General features: G+C 37.2%; 1 protein-coding gene across 7 annotated transcripts in view; it reads right to left on the bottom strand.

The window, feature by feature from the left end:
- LOC144958053 (centrosomal protein of 70 kDa-like) overlaps window positions 1-12500 on the bottom strand; it is a 39862-nt gene that overhangs the window by 1078 nt on the left and 26284 nt on the right. For 5 of the 7 annotated variants that reach the window (XM_078889640.1, XM_078889642.1, XM_078889644.1 and 2 more), the window contains exons 16-19: window positions 11627-11801; window positions 8681-8795; window positions 2471-2550; window positions 775-1110 (exon numbers count right to left, since the gene is read on the bottom strand). In XM_078889640.1, the coding sequence (XP_078745766.1) occupies window positions 1049-1110; window positions 2471-2550; window positions 8681-8795; window positions 11627-11801 (432 nt within the window). In that variant the 3' untranslated portion in view covers window positions 775-1048. Of the gene's footprint in view, window positions 1111-2470; window positions 2551-8680; window positions 8796-11626; window positions 11802-12500 lie in introns of all 7 variants that reach the window. The other 2 variants (XR_013642323.1, XM_078889641.1) reach the window with 2 other exon arrangements.

Here is a 12500-nt window from a genome sequence, read left to right as displayed (position 1 = left end):
AGGCAATTCATGTGAGGTAAACAATGCTCAGTTTGGTTCATGGTATGAACATCAACACATTTACAAATACAGACACAGCCATACACGAACATACACGCTTGCACATTGTTTCTACACGTGTATACAAAGAAATGAGCGTACATACAAACACATATACATACATACATACATACATACATACATACATACATACATACATACATGCAGACATACATACAAACCAGCATATCATCGTATATGCATGCCTACATTCATACATACATACATACATACATACATACATACATACATACATACATACATACATACATACATATATACAGACACACACACAGACAGATAGAACGATACGATATATTTGCTGGGACAGCAGATAACCATATTATAAATATAGTGTCCTATATTAAGAATAAGATGGCAATGATTGTGATGATGATGATGATGATGATGATGATGATGATGATGATGATGACTACGATAATGATGATGATGATGATGATGATGATGATGATGATGATGATGATGATGATGATGATGATGATGATGATGATAACGACGGCGGCAATGTCGATGATGATGATTCACGACACTGCTTCTCGTTATTTTCATTGGTTGTCTCATTTTTCCACAGAAGATTTGTTAATTAATAGGAATTTCTTGAACAATGGATAATTCTGTATCAAAATGACCACCAACTTTGCCACCAAACACATAAAGACAGTATTCAGACACAGCTGGCAAATCTACACATCACAAGAATTTGTTAATAGAATAGGGAAGGGGGAAAGGAGTGCAATTAATTTTCCTACTTAATTCCCATTCAGCAATCATTTAAAAAAGCTGATGCCGGAATTGAAGAAAAGGAAGAGTGAAAATAGGAATGATTTCGTCAAAAGTGGAAGGGTTGGCAGGTATGCATAATTTTTCCGTTATCAGACCTGTAAATAGGAGCACTTCAGATTCCGACATAATAATAAAACCCTTTTGAGGGGGTCGTAGGTCATACACATAATTGGTTCTTCCTAGTGCCACGCCACACATTCCAAAACTATCTGGCCAGCAACTTGAGAGCTCTCACAGCTGGCAATACTTCGTCCATTTTGTCAATTCCTGGAAAGAAAAGAGAATAAAAGAAATAAACTATTTATAGGATATTATTATTATTATTATTATTATTATTATAATTATGATTATAATTATAATCATATTATTATTATTATTGTTATTATCATCATTATTATTAGAAATTGTGGAAATTACAAAGAATAAGAAATCAATGAAGCATATTATATCAAAAGTGCAGAATTGATGCTGACACAAACACAACCATGTTATTGGCCACGTCCTCATTTTACACCTGAGTGTGGCGAAAGAATATATATATATATATATATATATATATATATATATAGATAGATAGATAGATATATCATATTTCCATTATCTATTTATTTTACTGTGTAAATTATAATACTTCTGTACAAAAAAATAAATCCTTTTTTAGGATGCAATAAAGTATTATTATTATTATTGTTATTGTTATTATTATTATTATTATTATTATTATTATTATTATCATTATTATTATTATTATTATTATTATTATTATTATTATTATTATTATTATTATTATTATTATATTATTATAATTATTATTATTATCATTATCATTATTATTATTATTATTATCATTATTATTATTATTATTATATTATTATTATTATTATTATTACTAATATATTATTATTATTATTATTATTATTATTATTATTATTATATTATTATTATTGTTGTTGTTGTTGTTGTTGTTATTATTATTATTATTATTATTATTATCATATTATCATTATTATTATTATTATTATTATTATTATATTATTATTATTATTACCATTATTATCATATTATTCTTCTTCTTCTTATTATTATTATCATTATATTATTATTCTTCTTCTTATTATTATTATCATTATATTATTATTATTATTATTATTATTATTATTATTATCATTATTATTATTATTATTATTATTATATTATTATTTTTAATCAACATTTATTAAAGAATGCGGAATTCTTGTTGCATTTCATTGACTGTCAACCAATCTATCGTTTGAAGAAAGTACATCATACTATGTGTCCCTGTAATGTGGAGTCACATACCTAATAAATAACAATGTGACATTGAATGTAAGCTTCAATTTGATTACAAAAACAGATAGAATGGACGTTTCGGGTTTCCCCTTTATCAACAAACAGGATGAAAGAAACACTACAGATGAATGAGATTATGTGGTAGTGGCCACTACCACATCATCTGTAGTGTTTCTTTCATCCTGTTTGTTGATAAAGGGGAAACCCGAAACGTCCATTTTATCTGTTTTCGTAATCAAATTGAAGCTTCTGTTCAATTTCACATTGTTATTCATTCTTCGAGCTTCGAGCAGCAACATTGACATTAGTCACACACCTAAAATATCAAAGAGTTTACTCATGATTCCCTGGAACACGGGGAAGAATTCACTGTGCTCATCCAACCGTCGGATCACCCTGAAAGGAATGGACAGGAAAAAATGATTTTTAATGCAAGTTATCATATTATAGGTAATTTAAACCCAACACATATATATATATATAATGATAAAGGTACAACCCAAAACATTCAGTTCATTTTTTGTTTTTTTTTGTTTTTTAAGGTTTTACTGCACTTCTGACCATTAAGGTCATATCCGCGCAAGTAAAAAGGAAGAAAAATGAGATTATAGATTTACAGTTTAGAGAAAAAGCAAGACAAAGGAGACTTGTTCAAATAAGGAACAGATGCATATTCAAAGAGCATGAAATCAGGGTAATTAGTTTGACTAATTATTAGGAAAATCCTTCGAAAAATTGATTTTGAGATTTTGGTGGAAATTGATATTTTATTACCCTAGAAATAATATAATTGAAGTCCAAATTCTTAAAGTAGACTATAAAGGCATGAAAAACACAGTCGAAAATGGTACAGATAGTAAGAAAAGTGTGAAAAACGGGAAGCTATTTTGCTATTTTCTCAAAATGACATATTTCTAAGGGTATGGGATACTGTGTCAAACGTTTCTCTGAATCTATTCAATGAAATTGTCTGAAAATTTCCACAGTTATCACAGAGATAATGTATTGTGTCACCATAGAGAGATTTTATTGATAAGATATGTGAATTTTGAATTATAATCCTAATTCTGAATTTTTAACGTCAATTTTGTCATAACATTTTGATTCTCAACTTTGTAATGTTCTAATAAAAATTCCATAAGCTAAAGCCGTAAAATCTCTCTATGGTGACACACTATAGTACAATGTTGACAAGAGGGAAGAATATGGAGGTCATTCCTTCATTAGTTTTTTTGGAACGTTTGCCACAAGATTGTTATATTTTTTGATGTCAGACCCCCAAATTAGGTCGCAAAATGGGTATCAACACAGATAATTAAAAATTTTCACCATAAATGTTGTTTTTTAACCTATAATGACGATACAGAATGATTAAAACCGCCCAATATTGGTAATTAAATTTTTTTTGGAAAAGACCCAAACCGCCCCTTAATGTCTCATCCTGACACAAGTACAGACAGGATCCCACTAAACGGAACACACTCAAATGTTTATAAAATACATTTAGAACACAAACTATGATAGTACACAACAGGGAGATGATTTAAAAGGTTAAAAAAAAACAAACCATCTCCCAAAAATAATAGTATACATTTAACTGTTTCCCTATCAGCCAAGGATTCCTGGCAAAGGGCCAGGACTAAACCAAGTTATATCTTAATCCAAGACAAAGACAGAAAACAACCAGGAAAAGGAAATATACGGGGATAAAAGACAAAGCAACAGTGACCCCCCTACCTGCCCACTATACTGCTGTATTATCAAAGAACACAGTATGTTCTATTTTGTTAACATTGCATATACTAAAGGAGGAAATAAAAACACTAAAATCGTGGATTTCCGCAGATCGGAGGAAAACCATCAGCACTGTTTTCAAAACTGTATTATCTATGTTGGAATGGTCTAGAAGCTAAATATTGAAATTATAGTTAAAAATTTCAGTTAAATAATGTGAAATTGAATGTAAGCTTTAATCAAATAAAAGAAAACAGATGATGAGGATGTTTTGGGTTTCCCCTTTATCAACAAAACAGGACGAATGAAATACTACAGACGAATGAAATAATATATGTAAATGAGGTCTGTGTAGTTTGTTCTGAATCAGAGAGCATAGAATAACGAGAGACTTTACGAGGTCGCGCAAGGCGTATCGAGCCTCGTGTGTAGCAACCAAAAGAAGTCAGGTAAACATTTTATCATCATGGCGGCGAATATGAAAGAAGCAAAGAATACGCATTGTCGTTGGTGTTCTGCCCCAAACTGTAGCAACTCCAAGAATAAAAGGCCTGATTTGTCATTCTTGCGCTTTCCATCGGGCCCCAAAATGTGAGTAAATCACTATCTTATAAGCTCTTTGTTTGGTTTTTAAAAGGCTATACTATGAATGTGTTAAGGTAATAGTTACTAATGTGTGTAGTATGCGTGAGGGTATATAATATGCCACAATGTTGTTGTTTCGATCCCACGTATTTATGAGTTACTTAAAACTCTTACTAGTGCCAGACGTATGAATCTACTTGTTTGATTTATCTGGTGAGGTGCCCGTAAAGAGTATTGTGTTTATGGCAGCTTTGGTAACTACGTTACATATATATACAGTCCTCTTTGGCTACACACAACCGCTACAATTGCCCCACCAGTTATAACAATAAGCCGGTGGGTCTTGTGTGTGTTTTTTTTTTTTTTTTTTTTTTTTTGTTTTTTGTGGTGTGTGTGTGTGTGTGTGTGTGTTTGTGCGCGCGCGTGTGTGTGTGTGTGTGTGTGTGTGTGTGTATGTATGCATGTGTGTGTGTGTGTGTTTGTTTGGGTTGATTTTCTATTTCTTCTACTGCACCTTAATCTACCATCCTAAACTCCATCAAATACCCTTACTGCTGTAAAAATTAACGATGCAAAACGACCATTCAACGCCACAGCGGGTATCCTGAGATGGCGTTATAAGTGGATCAGTATCATTCAATTTTAGTGAATAAATGCGCCTCCTTTTGTTATAGAGCGTTGTGATTTTAGATGAAGCTCATTAACTTAGGCATGATCTACATTGTAACTGTACACAGCCGTGTGAAATAGGCATGTTTGCTTTTTTAAATTCTTTCTACAGTAGCAGGCAGTGGCTCATCAATTGCCGTAGGAAAGATCTGGAGAATAAAACACCAGAATACCTTCACATCAACTGCTTCATTTGCTCTGAGCACTTTGAACCTTGCTGTTTCAGCAAAACGGCAGTGAAACGTACGGTCATTCTCAGGACTGCTGTGCCAACCATCTTCAACATTCCAAATCCTCCTCCTAAGCTTACTCCATCACGACCACCCCCTAAAAAGCGTAAAATTGATGATTCTGCAGAATTACCACCAGAGAAACCATTTACCTCACCTACGACCTCTCAATGTCATCCAGTGACGGATGTATCCGAGACGAAAGAGGAACGTCAAAGAAAAGACAGACTGAAGAAGAAGCTCTGTGCTCAAAGGTCAAAGAACTGGAGACTACAGAGGAAACTCTCCAAAATGACAGAGAGTTCCCCTCATCAGCCAAACTCCTGTGCGGCAACTAGCTCTAGTGCAGAACCAAGTTCCGAGCAACAACATGGAACTGAATCGAACAGCCTACAGGCTTCACTTGAAAGTGTTGAACAAACCCTTCGTCTTTATTTACCTCCCCAAGCCGTTTCCTTCATCGTGTCCCAGGTTAGAGTTGGACAACTTCCAAAGAAATCCAGACGATGGAGTTTCCAGGATAAATCATTTGCACTCTCTCTTTTTCACGCTAGTAAAAAGGCTTACAGTCTCTTGCAACGGCTTTTTCAGTTACCATCTCCGTCTACACTTGCCTTGGCCATGAAGAATGTACAGATTGAACCTGGACTCTGCCCGAACATGCTCAACCTGTTCCAGATAAAAGTGGAAGCAATGTCACCAGTGGAACGATCTTGTGCCATTGTTTATGATGAAATGGCCATTAAGTCCGATCTGTCGTATGATCCTTCTAGAGATCTTGTGGAGGGATTTGAGGACTATGGATTGTTGCTAGGAAGATCAAGAAAACCAGCCACCCATGCTCTTGTCTTCATGGTGAAAGGACTTAGCACGAAATGGAAGCAACCATTTTCCTATGTGTTATCTAATGGACCAGTGAAGGCTGACATGCTTCTTCTTGTTCTTGTAGAAGTGGTGAAAAAAGTGATAAATCTAGGTCTCCATCCTAAAGCAATGATATGCGACCAAGGATCAAACAACCGGTCAGCATTACAACAGCTAGGAGTCTCTCAAAGCCGACCCTTTGTCATTATTGAACATCACAAGGTCTACGTTCTTTATGACCCACCACATCTGCTGAAAAGCATTAGAAATAACCTGCGGAACTCAGGATTTAGGGTGGCTGGAGACACCATTTCATGGGATTACATCCGGCAATTCTATGAAATGGATTCTTCAAAGCCCATCAGATTAGCGCCTAAACTGACAAGCCGTCACATCAACATGCCAGTTTTTGCTAACCTTAGGGTGAGTCTAGCAGCACAAGTCCTGAGTCATACAGTCGCTGCTGGTATAGCCACTATGGTCTTTCATTCTTCTCTTCCACAAGAGGCATTGCCAACTGCTCATTTCATTGAGAACTTTGATCAGTTGTTCAACGCTTTCAACAGCAGATCACTGAGAAGCAAAGGGACAATGAACAATGCGATGTCGGCACATTCCAAGCACGCGACTTTCTTGGAGCAGACAAAAATCTGGTTGGAAGGCGTCAAACCCCTGAACAAGACAGGAAGTCTGCCATGCCTGGAAGGATGGAAGCTGTCAATCGAAGCCTTGCTCCAACTCTGGCAACACCTGCGAGATTACTGTGGGTTCAAGTTTCTTCTGACAAGTCGCCTGAACCAAGACTGTTTGGAAAACCTTTTCTCTATCATCAGGGCAAAGGGTGGACACCGAGTAAATCCAACTTCTAGGGAATTCCGCCTGGCTCTGCGCCAGACAATGGTTGATGCTGTTCTCGTCCCGGGGAGCAACAAAAACTGCAAGGATGACATCGATACCTTCTTGTTCAGTTTTGAAAATATGGCATCAATGGGAGCCCAAAGCACCGTCAGAACACGACTACAGCAAGATGTTCCTCTTCCACTTCAGCAAGTAATGAGAGCCGCTCCTCCCATGCTCACGACAACCGAGACCAACGTTCTGAATTACATTGGAGGTTACGTTGGGATGAAGTTGAGAGCCAAAAAAAATCTTCTGTGTGAAAATTGTAAAGAGGATTTAATACAAGCACGGAGCACTCAAGACCCATCGCATACGTTTATCTGCAAGAAAAATTTTACCACGGAAAACGAGGGATTGTGTGCGCCATCGCATAAATTAATGTATATTCTGACGGCTGCAGAACATGCATTTCGATGCTACATTGACCCCTACTTGTACAAGAGAGGATTAAGAATGTACCTGATTAGGAAAGTGATGGAGGCAACATTAGAAACAGGATTGGAATGCAAAAAGGCCGTGAAGCAGTGTGATATTCACTTCCTCGTCATCAACCTTTTCGTCAATGTGCGCCTTCATCACCATGTGAGATGCAAGGCAAGTCAAGAACAGACCTCCAAATCCAATAAGTCTATTGAAAGGAAAGCGGCCACCTTTCAGAATAAGTAGGAAGGGCAAGCATGCATTGGGTAAGCTTCATACTCACTTCCATAGACTTTGTTATCAACCACCCCCACATCACCAAATCATCCCCCCTCTCTCTCTCTCTCTCTCTCTCTCTCTCTCTCACACACACACACACACACACACACAAACATACAAACACACTCCACCTCTTTAGTGTTATATGAATTATATTCGCTCAGAGAAGATGCGAGATTCCTCATAGCCATGCATGATAGAAAACTAAAGCAAATCCATCGATGGTTTCCAGAAAGTAATTTGTTTTGCTCACAGCATCATGGGAACAGTTCACTTGAAGTTTCTACATGAAGAGAGAGAGAGAGAGAGAGAGAGAGAGAGAGAGAGAGAGAGAGAGAGAGAGAGAGAGAGAGAGAGAGAGAGAGAGAGAGAGAGAGAGAGGTGGGGGGGGGGGGGTCAGTAGGGTTGGGGGCGTGTGATTCGCTTGTTGTGTCTATGTCAATTTGATGTACGAGTCCTCTCTTGTTGTGCCCATGTCAAATTTCCTTTTCGGGATAAATTTTTAAGTTAATTTTCTTTTATCTCATCTTATCTGATAATGTTTGTATTCAATATTGATACCTGGACCTCGATCCAACGGCTTAATAAACGGTTTGATGTTGTGCGAATTATATATCCACTACATTCCATTACTTCTCTCGCCACCATGTGCCGGTGTTTACCTGTCTTGCTTATTTATAGCTCGCTCCTCGCCGCATACGCAGTCACCATCCCTCGCTAACATTGTTGTCACCGACGAAGTCGCGTGACTTCCCGTCCGTAAAGCCTCTCTATTATCTACGCTCTCTGTCTGTATTGAACTCAATCACGTACACACAGACACATACAGATACTAGAACTCTTACCCATTGAGGTCATTAGTCTGCAACAATTTCTTCAACTGTTTAGCAGTGGTAGAGTTGTGAGTATGACACAGCTTACCGACAGCATCCACCAGCACGGATGAATTGGCGTCTTCAGCTGAAATGAGACAAAAGTTAAATTAATCATTTGGAGCTATAAGAAGGGACGAAGTGGACGAGTGGTCAAGACATTGCTATGTGACTTGGAAGGTCCTGGGGTTCGAGACCCGCTTCAGGCACTTTCGTTTTTTTTTTCTTGGGAAATATTATCAAACCCCCTGTTTACTTACTTGGACGACATGGGTGATTTCTGTTGACATCAGACATCTTGTTTGACTAATTATCTATATTCCTTCATGGAATGTTGAGGTGACAACATCTTATGACGTTGTGGCGGAGAGGCATAAGTTGTTGTAAGTTGTTTAGAGCTCTAAGACTGATACAGCCAGAATTTATTCTGACCCCCAAAGCATAAAACAAGCTGTAACAATTGTTTGCTGTTCGTTTTGGTAGAATGTTAGTCCATCCTAAAATGATTTCTGTTAATTCTTATTCAGACCTAGCTACCCACATTCTCTAATAACTACTCAATTAATTGTGCGGCCATGTGATCTTGTGGTATTACATTTGCTTTCGGGATTGGAAGGTCCTGGGTTTGAGCCTCGCTCTGCGCATAGTTGAGTCCTTGGAAAAGACTCCTTACTCACATTCTCTCACTGTACTCAGGTGTAAAATGAGTACAGCATTGTAATATCACCTAACAGGCGTCATGTCCCGTCCTAAATGCTAAATGTTGATGTTAACCAGGGACCCCTTGTAAAGCGTTTGAGCACCTTTAGTGGATATTGCGCTTTATAAAAAAGCTATAAAAAAAAAGCAAATGAGGTCCTCTGGAATGAAAGAGTAAACAAAACAAAGCAATCTGGGGCAGCGTGACTCAACGGTACGGTCTTTGCTTCATACCCAAAAGCTACCGAGTTCGATCACCCGACACTGCACTGTGTGGCCTTGAGCAAGTCACCTCGCCCTAGCTCAATTTGTGACACTGCACTAGGGCTGACGCCTGGGTTATTCCAGTCTTCCCTTGGAATAAACCCTGGAGACAAATTTCCTCTATGGGATGAATAAAGGGAATATTATTTTATATTTTATTTATTTATTTTACAAAAATAAAAAAATTACACCCTTCCGCCACAACATCACAAGATATCGTCGCCTAGGCATTCCAGGAATGAATATAGATAATTCATCAAACAAGATGTCTCATGTCAACAGGAATCACCCATGTTGTCCAAGTGAGCAAACTGGGGGTTAATAATCTTGCTTTAGGAGAAAAAATGAAAGTGCCAGAAGCGGGGCTTGAACCCAGGACCTTCCAGGTCACAGTGCAATGCCTTAACCACTTGGCCACTTTGCCCTCCATTTTAGTTCATTATTTATTAAATTGTCCTAATAATAGTATAAATGTGTTGGACACAACTAAAGGACAGAATCGGTTCCAAATACAATAATAATAATTAATAATAATAATAATAATATTAATAATAATAATAATAATAATAATAACAATAATGATGATAATAATAATAATGATGATAATAAATAGTAATAATAAATAATAATAATAATAATAATAATAATAATAATAATAATAATGATGATGATGATGATGATGATGATGATGATGATGATGATGATGATGATGATGATGATGATGATGATGATGATGATGATGATGATAATAATAATAATGATGATGATGATGATGATGATGATGATAATGATGATGATGATGATGATGATGATGATGATGATGATGATGATGATGATAATGATAATAATAATAATAATAATAATAATAATAATAATAATAATAATAATAATAATAATAATAATAATAATATAAACTTTATTCATTCAAAAAAATGGAAATTCGTTTACAGACGTGGCATGCAAAAAAATTTTGAGCAGACTGATGGAATTTGTGTTCTTTCTAAAATCAAAAATCATTTCTTCGGTTTTCCCTACATTTAATTTGAAACGCATTCCCCTAATAATATAAATTCTATTTTGATCACAGAAGTCATCCCAACAGAATACCATTTTGAGGCTGTTGTAGGTCACGTTTTTCTATCACTAATGGGAGTGATCTATATTCATGTTTTCGTCCAACCAAGTCATCAATCACATGATTTGTTGCTGTCCAACGATTGGATATTTCTTCAGAAATGTAAACACGCTGCTTTGTTTATGAAAGTTGTAAACATACACACGTGTCAAGCTGAATAAAATGGCCAATCGTGATGTTAGATATTTCAAAAACTGTGAACACTTTTCACTATGTGGGTCACTTTGAGCACATATTCCAATGTGACCAATGGCCTCGAGCACATGGAAATGTAATATAGATAGAATGCGCTTGGCCAAGGAGTTCACAACATTGCCATCCGGAAGTATAACGGACCAACACACACACTCTGTGTAACCATGAACTTTTATAGTCTGGTTAATACAGTTTAGTGAGAACAACTCACAAATGTGGATGGCAAAAACAATAACAAAGGCCTGAGTGACGTCATCTGCATACTATCTATAGATCATGCCCATTTTCTGTGAGGCTATGTGGTCTAGTGGTATGACACTCACTTTCGGATCGGAAGGTCCTGGGTTTGAGCCTCATGCTCGGCGCATAGTTGAGTCCTTGGAAAAGACTCTTTACTCACATTCTCTCACCGTACTCAGGTGTAAAATGAGTACCTGGTCGTTAACAGCATTGTCTTTGTCCGAAAAATTGTAAAATCGCCTAACAGGTGTCATGCCCCGTCCTACATGTTAAATGTTGCTGTCGACCAGGGACCCCTTGTAAAGCGCTTTGAGCACATTTAGTGGATATTGCGCTATATAAAGCTCAATTAAAAAAAAAAAAAATTATCTCAAAGTCAAACTCACGCAGTCCGAGGATATTCTTCAGGGTGTTCTGGACATTGCTGGCCTCTCCAAGGGTCCTGTATATCTGATTCATCCTAGGGTAAATGCCGGACACTTTCCTGACCTCAAACAACGTCTGGAAATGGGTGACGATCCCCTCCAGAGTCGACCTGGACACATCTTCCATCACGACTTGCTGGAAAAAAATTGAAATTCATCAATACAAGTAAAAAAAATAAAAATGTTGCGACCCGCTTATGTAAAAATCTGTAAGTTGCAAAGAAAAAAAAAAAAAAAGAAAAAATTAGTTCCTTCAGAATCATTAGGCACATGGAGCCAGAGTTTATCCCAGATTCCATAGCATGATACAGACAATAGCAATTGCTTGCCATCCTTTGGATAGGACGCTAGTCTCTCGCAAAGTAGTTTCCGCCAAATCTAACAGACTCAGCTACCCATTCACTGCTGGGTGGACAGGGAGGGGGGATCAGAATTTAATCTCGACTGCACCCTGGATCAATTTTGGCCCCTTTTACGTGTGAAGCGAGTGCTCTACCAACTGAGCTATTGGGACCCCCCCCCCCCCCCCCCCCCTAAGTGGCAAAACTGAAAGTTTTTCAAGGAATGCACAGCACCTTTTACTGTAAGTCAATCAATTCTTTTTCAAGGCTGTTCTATTCATTCTAGTTCATCGGGTCCCGATAGCTCAGTTGGTAGAGCACTTGCTTCACACACAGAGGGGCCAAGATTGATCCTGCGGGTGCAGTCGAGATTTCTCTCTGACCACCCCGCCCCCCTCTCCACCCAGCGGTGAATAGGCAGCTAGCTGAGTCTGTTAGATTTGGTGGAAAGTGCTTTGCAATAGACTAGTGTCCTATCCAAAGGATAGTGAGAA

This window comes from Berghia stephanieae, chromosome 12, assembly GCF_034508935.2.
Source record: "Berghia stephanieae isolate SIO BIC M18660-M18661 chromosome 12, UCSD_Bste_1.3, whole genome shotgun sequence".
In the NCBI taxonomy this organism is placed as follows: Eukaryota; Metazoa; Mollusca; class Gastropoda; order Nudibranchia; family Aeolidiidae; genus Berghia; species Berghia stephanieae.
Note: the sequence above shows the minus strand (reverse complement) of the source record. Positions and strands in the feature narration are given on the sequence as shown.